This window comes from Hydractinia symbiolongicarpus, chromosome 6, assembly GCF_029227915.1.
Source record: "Hydractinia symbiolongicarpus strain clone_291-10 chromosome 6, HSymV2.1, whole genome shotgun sequence".
Classification (NCBI taxonomy): domain Eukaryota; kingdom Metazoa; phylum Cnidaria; class Hydrozoa; order Anthoathecata; family Hydractiniidae; genus Hydractinia; species Hydractinia symbiolongicarpus.
This window is the reverse complement of record NC_079880.1, coordinates 24,649,718-24,664,549: the sequence shown is the minus strand read 5'-3', so window position 1 is coordinate 24,664,549 and position 14,832 is coordinate 24,649,718. Positions and strand designations below refer to the sequence as shown.

General features: G+C 33.1%; 3 protein-coding genes across 3 annotated transcripts in view; all 3 read right to left on the bottom strand.

Moving 5' to 3' along the window:
• LOC130648227 (uncharacterized) overlaps window positions 1-3,863 on the bottom strand; it is a 33,421-nt gene extending 29,558 nt beyond the window's left edge. Inside the window, exons 1-2 of the mRNA XM_057454264.1 lie at window positions 3,710-3,863; window positions 1,653-1,820 (exon numbers count right to left, since the gene is read on the bottom strand). Of these exons, the coding sequence (XP_057310247.1) occupies window positions 1,653-1,820; window positions 3,710-3,745 (204 nt within the window). The 5' untranslated portion in view covers window positions 3,746-3,863. The remainder of the gene's footprint in view (window positions 1-1,652; window positions 1,821-3,709) is intronic.
• A 2,955-nt stretch (window positions 3,864-6,818) lies between these two features.
• On the bottom strand, window positions 6,819-14,755 carry LOC130647771 (60S ribosomal protein L34-like). The gene is made up of 6 exons (XM_057453732.1): window positions 14,675-14,755; window positions 14,489-14,553; window positions 7,817-7,830; window positions 7,491-7,570; window positions 7,192-7,295; window positions 6,819-6,937 (listed from the first exon to the last, which is right to left on the bottom strand). Exons 2-6 carry the CDS (start codon window positions 14,551-14,553, stop codon window positions 6,853-6,855), a joined length of 348 nt encoding a protein of 115 aa, XP_057309715.1. The 5' UTR covers window positions 14,675-14,755; the 3' UTR covers window positions 6,819-6,852.
• On the bottom strand, window positions 9,640-14,458 carry LOC130647770 (uncharacterized). Its single transcript, XM_057453731.1, has one exon. The coding sequence runs from the start codon at window positions 11,152-11,154 to the stop codon at window positions 9,781-9,783; it is 1,374 nt and encodes a 457-aa protein (XP_057309714.1). The 5' UTR covers window positions 11,155-14,458; the 3' UTR covers window positions 9,640-9,780.
• Window positions 14,756-14,832: the final 77 nt, after the last annotated feature.

Here is a 14,832-nt window from a genome sequence, read left to right as displayed (position 1 = left end):
CGAGTATCTACCATTGTTTTTAGGCTCGAACTAAAACCGGAAAAGCTAGTCTAATTTTTACAAGTTGTTACTTGGACGTTACTTTCATAAAATTTTAGAGATCTTAGTTGTCGGATTTCTTTTCACGATTTATATAAAACAAAAAATGTGTACAGATGGCCAAACACTAAATTTTGGAGAATTTCTCTCTCAGTTGCTATTTCTTTATGCTGCGTTGGTTTCATTAACAGGATTGCATGCTTCAATCTGTTATAAAATAATTATAGAACTATTGTCTATTTATAGAACGCCCTTGTTTACTTGGATAGACCTTTTTATTAAAGAGATAGCGACTTACAAATTTGGAAGCCCTTTAAAAAACTTTTTTTTCCTCCAGTAAAAACATAGTTTAATTAGATTATGAGACTAAACATAAAAACAAAAAAAGAACAACTTCAAGCTCAAACTAACGATTACTTGTGGTGTGGTTGTTTTCTTTCTCTGCCTCGATTGTTCATAAACACAATTATAGCGCTGCATTAGCAACAAAAACACCTGTAATTCCGAAAAAATTTGAGAAAATAGATCCAAAATTAAGAACAAGGATAAATTCTGAAGTAGTGTTCTTACTATTAAGAACAAAACAAGAACAAATCAGGTTGTGAAAGTCTCAAAAATTAAGTACAGCTCCAGGCTGAAAATTTCTGGTCCTTATATAAAATCGTGTAGGCTGTTCATTATCTAATTTTTTCATTGTTTAAATTCTTGTATTATTCATTATTTTGATTATTTTTTATTTTAATCAATTAATAATTATTCCAACGATTAATTTCTGAAAAGATGCAGTAACTTTTATTGCGATTATTCATGTTACATTCTCACGAAAGTGTTTCAACTCATTTAAGTTTATAAAAGATAAAAGAAATCCCGAATCGGATTTACAGGTGAGAAAATAACGTTTTGTGTGAAATGAAAGATGCTTATTAATAATTTTAATAAGAAGAAATATAACAATTATTAAAATTGATTTGTTTATCCGTTCTCCACTTTCTATAATTATATAGGCCGTAACATAAGTTGACAGGTGAAAGCATTGCTCACGTGTTTTGATAAAAAACGCAAGACCCTCCAATAGTTGACCCCTGGATCTCGTTAAGTTTTTTTCAGCCTGGAGTGTATCCTGGATGTTTAACTTCTACTAAAATTACTCAAAATGGCCTACAGTTCTAGTTGAATAAAACCTTATATCTCATTTAAGAGAACTAATTTTTGTTTCGCATTTTCATTAATTGCACAATATAGCCACCTAATTAACACTAGAAGAAGATACAGACAGGAAATCTATTAGATCACAAAAACATTTTATTTCTGATCAATCACCGCGAAAATTAATTCTGTTTACTCATTTCTCACAAATAATTCAAAGAAGTTTAGGATCGCTTAGGATTCCATCAAAACGGCTGTCTCTTCATCATCTGCTACGTTACACCAAAGATACGTATAGACTAGTCTGACTGGCTTACCTAGTACGTTAACTAGTATGTGGCCAGTAGATGACTCCAAATCATTTGACAACGCAACTTTTCAATTGAGCAAGACAAACTTGCTAATACAAACCATTTCTACAGTAATATTTGGACGAAAAAATAAGTAAACAAGACATAAAAACAAACCTCTTTAATAGGTGGATTATGTGCTTCGTTAGAATCGTTTAGGATAAAAGATATTTCAGTGACATTCATGCAAGTTATCGAATCGTTCTGCGAGCATGCCTCGTATTCAGTTTCCGCCATGATTCGAAGTTGGTTGCGTTTTTTGCGTATCTTCAAATGTTTGTACCGCTAAAAGAGTCAAATAATAAAGAAACGTGACATTAAAATGAAAGAGTTATTTTTCTTGTTTTTTGATCTCTTTTGTAAAGCACTGATATCTTTAATGAAACACGGGATGGTGTATATTGAAAACTTTTAGCGCGGAAACGTCTCGATTTGACGATTTTATGTCGAATCTTACACGTGACTCCCGTTTTGATTTGATTTGTTTTCTTTCCGTTCCCACAGCATGTTTAGACAGCGCAAACACGCTTCTGTTTTAAAAGCGCTGAAACTGCCTGACAATAACTAAAATTAAATTTTCTACGTAACCAGAGAGCGGATTTCCAATCTCGTCCCATGACTTCTAACGTTTTACGTTCTTTACATAAAAAACGGAACCCATCTTTGTCTAAGAAGCCCCAGGAACACGGTGGGGCGGATTTCCTGTTTCATATTTTCAGGATTTCTTGCTCACAAACATAATATGTTATTAAAAAATTTCTATAACCAAAATAATAAAATTGTAAGGAAGAAAAATTAAAAAAATAATATATGGACTCTCGATCGAGCCCTAGCGAAGACAAAAAAGAAAATCGTAAAACGGTGAATTCGTTTTCGAAAAATTTGCTAAGAAGGACGGTTACAATTTATTTTGTATAATTAACATCAGCGGTACACCTGGAGCAATGTGGAGAGTTCGCTGTATTAAAAATGATAAAAAATGAACTAAAAAAAATGAGCAACAAGTAAAAAAGCCACGAAATATATCTAAAAGCTTCCTTACATCAACAAGTGATTTCTCTTGCTACAGAATTCTCTTCAAACTTAATGCACGAAAATCCGCGATATATTTTAACACCGAATCATAATTTTTATTGCTAAATTTTTGATGAGCATAAATATAAAGTTGACACATCAATTAAATAAAACCAATTTTTCTTATTTATATATTTCTCACTTATAAATTAATGAAATAATTATTTTTAATAATTATATTAGAAACTATTGGTTACACAGTACTAACAGTATTGAGTTCAATTACAGAGTATTCTTTCCGAATTTGCACATACGGTTGATGGAAATTAATCTCCGCCTTCCTGCTGGAAAGGAAGTGCTGAAAATCTCACAATTTTCGCAAATGTAATATTGCAACTTTTTTAGTGAAACAATCTCGTCTCCAGGGCTCCTTTTTCGCTGATATGCGTGCTGCGCGAAAGAAGAAGTACTACTTCTTTCGCGCTGCCAGATATCAAAAAGTGAAAAAGAAGCCCTGGGGACGAGATTGTTAGTGCAAAGTCAACATAAGTATCATCAAATTACTTAACACAAAATCTTATGAGGAATCTAAGAATATCTAAACATGTTTGATAATCTAATATGGTCATACGCGCTATCATAAACTGACTAAATTTTCGAATTACAGAGAGAATGTTGCCAAAAGAATTGAAAAAAATTCGGAATATTTCTCCGAATAACGCGAAATACAGAGATTAGCTAAATATAAACCTCGTCTCCAGGGCATGCATATTATCTGAATGGCTTTTTTCAGAAGCATTTTTTGATAAAAATGAGAGCGTGGTTTTTGAAAAAGTTGTTGTGGTTGTCCTACCTAACTAGTTCTTAAAATGTGGAGAGTAGTCTACATGGTGTGAAATTTAGCTAAAAGTTTTTAAAAAAGTTAGGTAAGAAATAAGGGACATTTGCTTTGATTCAAAAACGGTTTTTCTTGGAGAAGAAAGCTATTAATAATTTAAAAAGTTATTTTAATGTTGAGAACAGTTCTGCTTATCAAAAAAAGCCGAGTGTAAATCTTCAAACTAAGCAGGTAAAGTAAGCAAGTAAACTTTTGTTGCCTCGTTAACTCAAACAAGTTTGTAAGTGTTTACACCAGAGATTTAGCATAAGAGATGACCTACCTTCAATTTTCGTTTTGGTAAACTTGAGAATGTCATATTTGAAATCGAACTTTATAACTATCCATCCTAAATTTTAATATTATAATATACATTTTGACTAAAGGATTTAATGCTTAAATGTCGATACAATAATTTTATCGCAGAACATTTTAAAAAGTTTTTTATGCTCCTGTTCAACATTATTCTTTTTTAGCGCTGGTTCGAGACATTCGGAAACATACGATGTTTGTTCGAATCTCATTCAGAATAAATCTCCTGCGCAGAGGTTGAAAATTAGAAATACAGCGTAAGGTATTTATTACTCAGCTCCAGAACATAAACAATAATAATTACATCCTCGAATTAGAAATATAGCATGCAGTATTTCTACACAGTGACGGCAAAAAGAATTGGCGCGAAATTTGAAAAGAAGCAATGTTTATTTTAACTCTTGTAAACAAAGGAGATTTTTAAAGGAGGAGAGAATTGCATCAGAATGAAAACAGTGTGTATATTATGCTGATCGTACGACATATCGCTTCAACACCTTTTCGGGTAAACTACGTTGCCGCTTAAACTGGCTAAACTCAACAGTGTTGTTTCATGAGTCCCTAAAAGTCAAAAAAAATCAGCCATGGATACATTTAATACGTGCATTCAGTAACGATTTTGGCAGCTGTTGCAGCACGTTCAATACTTAGGGGACATGTAACGCACTATTTGTGTGGAAAAGATTTAACCCTATTCGGTCCGGGGTTTTTCGAACATACTATGACCGGGGGGGGGGGCGGATTCCGCCCCCCCTCAATAACTTTTCATAGGATTGTTCAAATTGAATCAAACTTGGCACACCTATAGTACCTCATAAAAGGAACAAAATGGCGGCAATAAATTTTTGCTTGCGTCAGCACATTTTCTGTGACGTCATCAGAAGCTTGAAAATTGTTAAAAATGCCACTATCTGCTTAAAATATAATTACTTTTGTTCTACATCGAATTTTTGCATTCTGTTTGAAGTTTCTGAAAGCTAAATAAATTTTTTTTAACATATCTTCCGGTTTTTACATGGATCGGATAAAAAATTGCCAAAAATTGCCCTAAAATTCGTTTTTTTCCGATTTTCGGGTAAAATCCGACAAAATCGGGAAATCGGATTAGTCACGTGTCAAAATTATTCAAAATGATTCTTCTTCATGAAACAAAGTTGTGTTGTAAGTTTCAAGTTCTAAGGATAATCCTAACAGGAGTTACTATATTTTCCCCATTATAAGAATTTCATAGAGATTTTAGGGGTAGTTTCGAGTAATGGCCAATATCAAAGCCTCTGAAAGGTATGGGACCTAAAAATTTAGCATGCGGGTGTCTAATAGATAAATGTTGAAACTCAGTAAGTATCATAGCCATATAAGAAAGCAATCAGGAGTTATTAAAAAAAACCGTCAGGGGGGGGGGCGGAATCCGCCCCCCCCCCCGGACCGAATAGGGTTAAAATAGGTGTAACCCTCTGTCACAAACAGGTTGTCTTTTATAAAAAAAAGCTAACAACATTTTCGCCGTTCCGATGTCAGAAAAGATTTACGATGCCTTTGGAAGGGATGGTGTTAAAAAGCTATCGATCCCTCAACTTGCGTAAAAGTTTTATTAGTTATCCTGTCGTCGTGGTTATTGTTTACCAATAAAAAAGGTTATAAAAGGCCATCGATGTTCTTCATTACCAAAGCCAACGAACCATCGCGGGTTGCGGCAACAAAAAGAACTACGCGGGGTAAAGGATCGAGGGTAACCTCTGCGTTATCAATTCTTGTCGGCGCAATGAGTTTGACTTGAACAAACTCGATTCCAGGGCCTGTCGCGTTTTTGTATATGGATCATCCTAATATCGAAAAAAGGCTACAGGTCCTAGTATCGAGGTTGTGACTTAAAACGTTTTCTTAATTCCTAAGTTTCACACCGCTATCAGGGGTAAGCCATCTGTCATCCGTTAATTTATTCAAATTCCCAAGCTTTTTGAACAAAAGCTTCTTACAGAGGATTGGTGAACAAAAATTATTTTTTGTAAGAAAACTTTGCGTACGAGACATAGAAATATGAAAGAAAAGTAAAGACTCTTAACTTTAAACTCAGAGCCGAATAAAAATTCTCGACACGGTGGACACCTCAACTTCAACAGGGACATAAATTTCAGGAGCAGAAGTAAGATTGATTATCCGCAATTGCAGGGGCACCGAAAAAGAAGTTGTTAAAATGGGGCTTTCATGGTCTTATCTAGCAGATGTAAGAGCTTGCGCACAGGTAATCGGATGCTGGTGCAATACTTTCAATTAATTAATTTGAAAAATGATTTAACTGTTCGTGGAGGAGAGAAATTGAATTGAATTTCGTATGTATGGCCAAGGCCGGTCACGTGGTTTTTTAAGTGTTTAAAGGGCGTACAAGGCATGGAAGCGCTCACATGTCAATTAGATCTTGAACCGTACACGTTAAAACTGTTTGATTACCTATAAGATGAGCAGTTTTATTTTGAATAGTTTATAATGTTGTTGTTAATAACAGTGTAATTTTTTAATGATACCCATAATCTTGGAGGGTTAGTGGCTGTAGCACTGGGGTCTAAGGATATGTTTCCCCATAGAATGGGGTTTTTCGCATCCGGCTTAGCCACGATTTCGGAAACATTTCGATTGTAAATTAGTGGTTGTAATTTAGTTCGTAGGAGATATAGATGTATTATATTGTGTTATGACTACCGATAGCACACGGTTCCTAACTAAGATGACAAACTCTACACTACTAGTCGAAGTTCTTTGAGTCTTCCCTGTCGCAAAAATAAGAAAATAAATAAGAAAATAAATAAGGTTATTTTCGGTTGAGCGCAGCGAATTAGAAAATAAGTGAGCTTGGTGTTGTCTACAACTAAATTCAAATTGATTAAGAACAGCCACTCGCATGTTATACTGTTTTTCAATGAGTGCATTTTTGGGAAGGCGCTGATAAGGTTATTGAGTAATTGCCAGATTCACACTTTGAGAAAACATAATTATTAAAAAAGAAAATCAGTTGGACGTGAAAAACTAGTAAACAAGAGTTTGGGATGAATACATAGCACACGATTAGGAAAAATAAATACAAATTTGTTGGTGTTTTTAAATATTTTACACAGAAATTTATGCTGATTTTCCTTTGCCTTGCTGCGCCCTGAGTACACGTACGACCAATTTTTGTTCCTCGATTAAGAAAGCTCGAATGATTCTAAACAAAAAACAAAAAAAACATACAACTAAAGTAAGACTGTGCTCGTGCAGACGTCTGTACAAATTATTTTTTTCCATAAAAATTTAGGGAAGTTTGTCATAAAATGTAACTCATTAGCCAAAAAATTCCCTTTATAATCTGCAGTGAAATTCCTGTATTCTCCGTGACTGAATTTAAAAAAAGTACTGATTGGTTTTCTCTTAGGACCTCCTACACAATTTTTTCTGAGCGACACAAAGAAGCATTCTCACCTTTCACGCACACATTTTGCACATCTTGATCCGCCATATGCACGAGATACTGTCTTTTTCGTCTTGGACAGATTGGCTAATTTCTTTGGTCGGGAAGCTTTAAGCTAGAACAAAAGTAGAAACATCAGGAACACACCAACTATCCAAGCAGCGTCAATACAGTTTCTTATCAACGATAAAATTTAGTGACTTTGTACTTCGGTTTTGCTAAATTTTCATATTCTTCCGCAACCCCCAAAAATACAAAAACAAACGCCTTTTTTCGGCACTAATTGATACTTCATTTATAGTTAACTTACTCCACGAAGTTTATCCTTGCAGTCTCCACATTTGGGTGTTGCACCAGGTTTTTTTGTGTACAAATATACTAGTTTACCACCTAGAAAAAAACATGTAGCTTGTAAAACCATCTTTTTCATTCATAGCTCCTTTCTTCAAAACGAAATTGGCACTGTAACGCAAAGCCACAACGAAATTGCTTCGACGGATACAAATACAGTCTGCATTTTTCTTGCCCATTTCTCTAATACATTTTAGTTTGTTTGATACAAAATTTTGTAGTCATATTTATAAGCAAAATAATTTTTAAAGTGGAATTTACATAACTTGGTTATTGGAGACATACCTGGAGTCTTCGATCTTTTGTGGAGAAGAACATAAAAGACAAAAAATGAATAATTTTTATAATACAGTAACATTGCAAAACTGGCTATAAACTTTTTCAACTGTTAGCTGGTTGTTAACAGTACGTCAGTACCACCTGGATGCTAGTTAGAAGCAATATGGTCAGACTGTTTAATACCAGGATAGAATTGCGAAAAATTAAGTTATTGCATGCAGAAAAGTTAGGATGATATTTAAATGTTAACTTAAAAAACAACAACACTTTCTCAAGTTCAGGTTCATACGACCCTCTCTTCTTTTAATGACAAAGCATTCAATTTACTCCCACAGTTATTTACATATAAAACTAAATAACTTTTAACAGAACTGTATATATTTTATAAACGAAAGATTTTAATTTATTAAAATCTTTGCCTATAATAATAATCGTTGGCTTAAATAGTGTGATTGAGACTAAATGTATAAAATAATAAAGAACAGAAGACATTTGAATCTAAATGAGATTTTTTGATAGCAACTATCCCAGCTGAGTTAATGCTCTGTAAGGAGTTTTGTCATTAATTAGAATGTTTGCAAGAAAACAGTTCAACGGTAATAAATATGGCTATAAAATATAAAAAAAATTTAAAACGCATAAAATTCAAATCAGGCTAGTTTTTCTTTATTTAGTTCAGCTCTAGTTTTGTTATACAACACCACGCCAGACACAGCCAACACTGTACCCACTATATTTGTAATAGAACAATTTGCTGTGTAAAAAATAAAACCAAGTAAAATCTTGAACAAAGACTTGCCAACGTTAATTACAGAGTACGTTAAAGAACTAACTAAATTCATCACCAAAAACTTTGTAATATGCGAACCGAAGCTGAGAACACCTTGAGTGGTAAATGTCTTCAGAAACTGTATTTGGTTACTTCTGTTTAATAGTAACTCATCCTGTAGCATCGAAGGTAATTCAGATACCAACCAGATGGGTAGTATTGTTAGAACAGCTACAACATGAATATTAAATAACAACACGAATGGGTGCATCTTCAGCTTCGTCAAAAACAATTTGGAAAAAAAACTTCCAATGACACTCAATACAGCAACAATCAACGATGCAAACACCCCAGAGACAACCAATGTGTATTCAGTTATCGTAGCTATTGCAACTCCAACTGTGATCAGACACACTGAAATGTAAACTTTATCTACTTGCTGCTCACTGCTCACAATACGAGCCAGCACAATAGTCACAATTGGCTGTAACGATTTGATTGTTTGTGAGTAAGGCAATGATAGTTTTAAAATACTAACCAATGAAAATATACTAACAAACACTTTCACAACACCCAACGTAACAATATACTTAACATTTGATTTGTTCATTAAAATTTCTGGAAAATCATTTAGTATCAAGATTGGGTACAACAGAATAACAGTTGCAAGCATGTGTGATAATGAAACTGTAACTGGATAGGGGTAGTCATTAAAAAATGACTTGTTACAAATTGTTTCTCCAATGCTTATACCATACCATATCACAACATATCCCACAATACGTGTTGTTGTTGAAAACATAACCAGAAATGTTTATATGAACTTAAACAGAGTATTTAGTCTAGTATTAATTTAAAATACACTAACAATTTTAACTTTACAGATCAGTTTATCAAAAATTGATGTTGGGTGTAATAATGCACTTTACATTCATATTTCTAAATATATGACCACTTTGAATTTCGCAAAAGTCAAAAGAGATCTGAAAAATTGCAAAGCCTTCTTAATTATTAATTTGAAAAGTTCATTCAAAGTTGATTTAAAAATATTAATACATAATTAAAATCTGAAAATTATTTATTTATTTTATATATATATAAAAAAAATTGTGAAACAAACTATTTTCATTTACAACAGAATTTTTAGCAACTTAAGACAGAACAACTAAACCTTGTTAATTAAATAATAAAACGTTGAGTGTTACTGATACTTTATTCGCTTTCTGCTTTTTCCTTTTCGCATTACTGGCTTAGCATAATCAGGCAGTGTCTGATTTTCGTCAAACATTAAACCTTTGTCAATACACTCTTGCGTATTTGGAAAACCAACTTCCCAAAAGTCTTCGGGAGTATCAGGTGGAGGTGTGGACTGATGTCTATGCCTAGAACAATTTTTCAGGACCAGTTTTAGTTGTTCTTCTGTCAAGTTATCATCTGCATAGTACTGCCGACATTCTCTGCAATCATAACCATTAAGTTTTTCACGATCATTTTTTTTCCGCACAACTTCACTGAACTTGTATGGTTGTTTATCAACTAATTGATTTAAAAAACTATCTACCTCTTGTTTTTCACTAATTTTCACAGTCTCAACAGTTGTACCAGCAGTAAAAACCTTAGACTTTAGGTCCACATTTCTTGATTGGTTTGAACAGTTTTGAACAGGTGATGTATCACTGAAGAGATCAGCACTAGTTTCTAACACGTGTTTCTTCACATTTGGTCCTTTGGGTGTTTCCAACTGCTTTAGTGGGAGCGTTGTTGGTTTTTTAAAATCAAATATCACATCTTTATTCGTATTTACTGAACTGCTATGAGGATAATTGTTTTTGTTATCACGCAATGGGAAATTATTACTTATGAGAGAAGGACTACTCAACCATGCAGTTTCATCATCACTCCCAATTTCAATATAATCTGCTTCAGGATGTTCTGTTTCACCTACTACAACAGGTGTGCTAGCGTAGTGCCCCACAGAATCGTCATATTGCTCAGTCATTGGAGCTAAAGCAATTATGCTGTTCTCCTTAGTTGTTTTGATTGGCGACATAAAAATCTTGCTTAGGTTAGTATGTTTTCTATTGACACCTGGATACGTGTTTCGTATATCCGAAATCGTATGATCAGATTCCGACAACTTTGTTAACCTCTCTTTACAATTTCCTGGAAATGAGTCGCTCTGTAATTTCTTTCCAAAATCACACACACAATTAGCTTGAATGTAATCGAAGTAGCTAATCCACTCCTTGACTTTTTTCTGACATTTTTGTTTCACTGATTCACATTTCTGATGCCACTTATTTAATTCACAATAACTTTGTTCTAACTTTTCTTCTAATTGATCAACTTTCTGCTTAAGTTTAATTATCATCTCCTGGTTAAAAACTTCAGATTTTTCATCATTATTTCTTTCTCTTAAATCCTTATTTTCCTTTCTCAGACCTAAAACCTCGTGTTGTAGATCTTTCAGTTGGTTTAAAAATGTGCTATTTTGATCATTGAAAATTGACTGAATATGATTAAAACAAGTCTTTAAGCTTTTATTGCAAAGATTGTCGTTAACCATGTTGGCCATGCTGAACCATGTGTAAAGCAACTGTTAATTTCTAAAAGAAAACAGATAGTTTTCTTAGTTAAAAAATCCAAACTTTACACATGGTTCTTGAATAAGCCACCAACAAAAGACATTTATTTCTCTTGTTTTTGTTATACAAAATCATTAATATATTTTGTGTAAAAGCATCAGGGTTGTTTTCTTGAAAGGTTGTTGGTACATTGGGATTTTCTAATCCATGTTAAAGTAGCAGCTGTATAGCAACACACCATATTATTCGTATTAAACATAGCAACTGTGTGACGAGGCCTACAGAGTTCTTTTCGCAAGCCTCTATGTAAAGCTGAAAGTGTGGCACTTTCAAGATATGTTTAGTTTGGGCTATTTCCAATTAAAATTGAGTCAGTCAGATAAGTAATAATTTTTTCTAAAAAAATCTAGAACTGCTGCATTTTCTTTGTTTTTATTGCAAGCTGTTGGCTGTATTTATTTTTAGCCTCATTTTCTGTTAACGTTGTTCTTATGATTTTTGTGGGGGATTCGAGTTGAGCCCCTTTAAAAAAGCATAAAGCATGCAAAGAGAACAGTCCAATCAGCTCTATGGAGCAAGATGTTGATGCAGATGTAACACGTTAGGGTATAATCCAGTGTTCTCAGTGACCGTGAAACAGCTATTTCAAATTTAAATTTATCCCAAATTTCTCAATTTATTAAAAGAGCGTACTATATTTAATGCAAAATATAGGACTTAGGGCCAATTTTATGCAAGTTGTGAAGAACTTAAATTTCAAAATACCAACACTTTATAAAATTCCGATTTGGGATTTAACGGCCGTTATTTTACATTTCTGGATTACACCCTGAAGACAAATACAATTTATTGTGTGTGTATCACAATTCGTTTAGTTTAGGAAATCGTCACAAATATTTGAGTTATTTGCGTTAGGGCCGGGTAGCGAATCAAACTATAAAATTGTAAAAAATTTTTGTCTGAACTATCCAACCATCAACCATCAGGACCCTTGCAAACACTATACTTTTCGATTACAAGCCCTGATGATACGGTTAACAAAGCACATTATTGTAGGTAAACAGTTCCGGTGAGGTTCAAAAACAGATTATTTTTATACAAGGGAACATTTCCATATCAACAAAACATATCACTGACCCTAATTTGTAATAGAACACAATAAAATCAGTGAAAAATTTAGAGCTGGTATTCCAAGTTTTTTAAATTTGGACGAGAGGTTCTCATGCAATCATCAACACAGAGTTCCAGTAGATTCAGCTCTTAATTTTATGGTAGTAACTGGGTGATTTTTTTTTAATTTTTGTTTTCTAAATTCTTCAAATATACAAATTTTAATATATTCTCTTATTCAAATGAGTAAAGGCTGTGAAAGATAACAAAACATAGACCCTTTTGAATGTTTACATTTTTCCCAATAAGCACTTTTGGCTTTAACAATTGCGTGGCAGGCAAAAATATGCAGGTTCTAGGTGAAGTGAGGTCTTTTTTAGTCTACTTCTTCACACTTCACACAGGTATCATTATGACTTTATATAAATGAATGCCAATCAGAGTTATCCATCTACACTCCATAATAGTTAAAAGCCTCCATAAAACGAAATGAACTGAAAAAAGACCATTCTGCAGCAAGCTCCTGAATCTTAGGGATCGTCTCAAAATGTCTGAAGTATTTCGTATAATTCGTATCAAAAACATCGTATCAAGTTATTAAATCTTTTGTATCATTTTATTTTTCATACAAACTTTTTCATATCATCTAAATTACAAGTTGTATAGAGTTCGTACCATTTAAAATAAAGTTTGTATCATTTAAAATAAAGTTTGTATGTGGCATCATTTCAAAGAAGTTCATATAAAAATTTGCTTATACAAAGTTCGTTAATTAGCTATATTTGGACTATTATCTATAGTCCTTATTTTGAATTTTTTTTAACAATTATAAAGTTCGTCTTGTTATACACACTGCGTTTATTTTAATTGGACTTATTATCTAAGGTCTTTAGGGATCGTCACCATCGCATTGTAGAAAAGGAAAAATATCTCTGCAGAGCGTTTAAAAATCATGAAAACTGCATCGTAAAAGCGAAAAAAAGCTCCGCGGATTGTGTATATTGAACCTATGAATACGCAATTTTGCTGGTTTTCCCAAAGAAGTCAACCTTGTATAGTTTACTTCTTTTGTTTCTGGTTTCGTATTGAAAAAATTATGCGCAATTACACCAGTACTTTTGAAGTTTGTTTCAAGATCGCAGAGCAATTTACTTTGTTCAAAGTTTGTATAATTTCTTTTTGTATGGTATATGTATATATGTATAACTTCGTTTAAGTTCGTATCATGTATTAAAAAAGTTTGTTTGAACTTCGTTTTATTTTAAATAAAGCACTTCATATGACATTCGCTTAACGAAACGAAATACTTTGTAGGTAGCGTTGGTATAATTATACGAAAAAACTTACCTTATCGCGGAAAATAAGTAAATATTCAAAAGGTCTATATAATATTTTTTTGTTGATAAAGTTTTTCTGACTCTGTATGTCAAAAGTTGCAATCAAATATAGGGTTTGCTGGGTAGCTAAATACAATTTGGCATGTTCGCGTTGAAGCGAGATGATAAGAAGACAAACATATGTAGCTACACTGCTTACTGTATTAAAAATGGTATACTAGTATTCTGAATAATAATAATAATAATAATAATAATAAATATTTAAAGTGGCTAGCCCAGAAAATCACAAAAACCTATAGTTAGTGGATTGTTTCCACTGGGGGCCACTAGAACAAAAAAGAAACAAAAAATGATAAACCTTAGACTGCCTCAGCTCAATCAAACATAGTAACATTTATAATCTGTGAAAATTGAAAAGAAAAAGAATAAAAAACAAAAATTAAAAAATTCAAAAGTGATCTCCATTAGAATTTGCCAAATACATTAGAGATGGAAGTCTTAAACGAAAGCAGACTTCCATCACAGGTCACTTGGTCTGGAAGATTATTCCACACTTTTGCAGCTCTAAATGGGAAGGCTTTTTTGCCAAATTCCGTGTTGACCAAGGGAAGTGTGAACCTGTTTTTTGAAGCTCCTCTTGTTTGATGATTATGACAGTTTTTTGTCAAAAGGAATTTTGAGCGCATGTAATCAGGAGCAATGTGATTCATGGCTTTGAAAACTAATATGGCATCGTTTTTGATGAGTAAATTATTCATTGAATATTCCCTCTCAAAAGTGAAGTTCCTTGCTAGCTATTCACAACTTTGTAAGAGAAATCTGACATTACACTACCATATTCTAATGACTGAAAAATGCAATAACAGATAGAACTCACATTCTTCGACGGTTTGACTTGGTATTGTACGACAATCGTCTTCGGAGGACTAATCGAGCTCCCATCTACAAATTTTTTATTTATAACATTAACTAAGAAATCGTTTAGCGATATGTACCTTTTAGTAAATGTTAATATATATAGATTAAAATGATTTACAAAGATGATATAGAGGTTGGAAAATACCTTGTCGCCACTCTTTCACAGCGATTTTAAAAAGGCAAGAAGTTTGTTGATCCTGTAATAAGTAAGGCAAAATTAAAACAGGACCTATGTATAGTCTCGCTTTTAGATACTTACATTCACTAACAAAATGAATAAGCGAGACAAATTACATTGCGGAA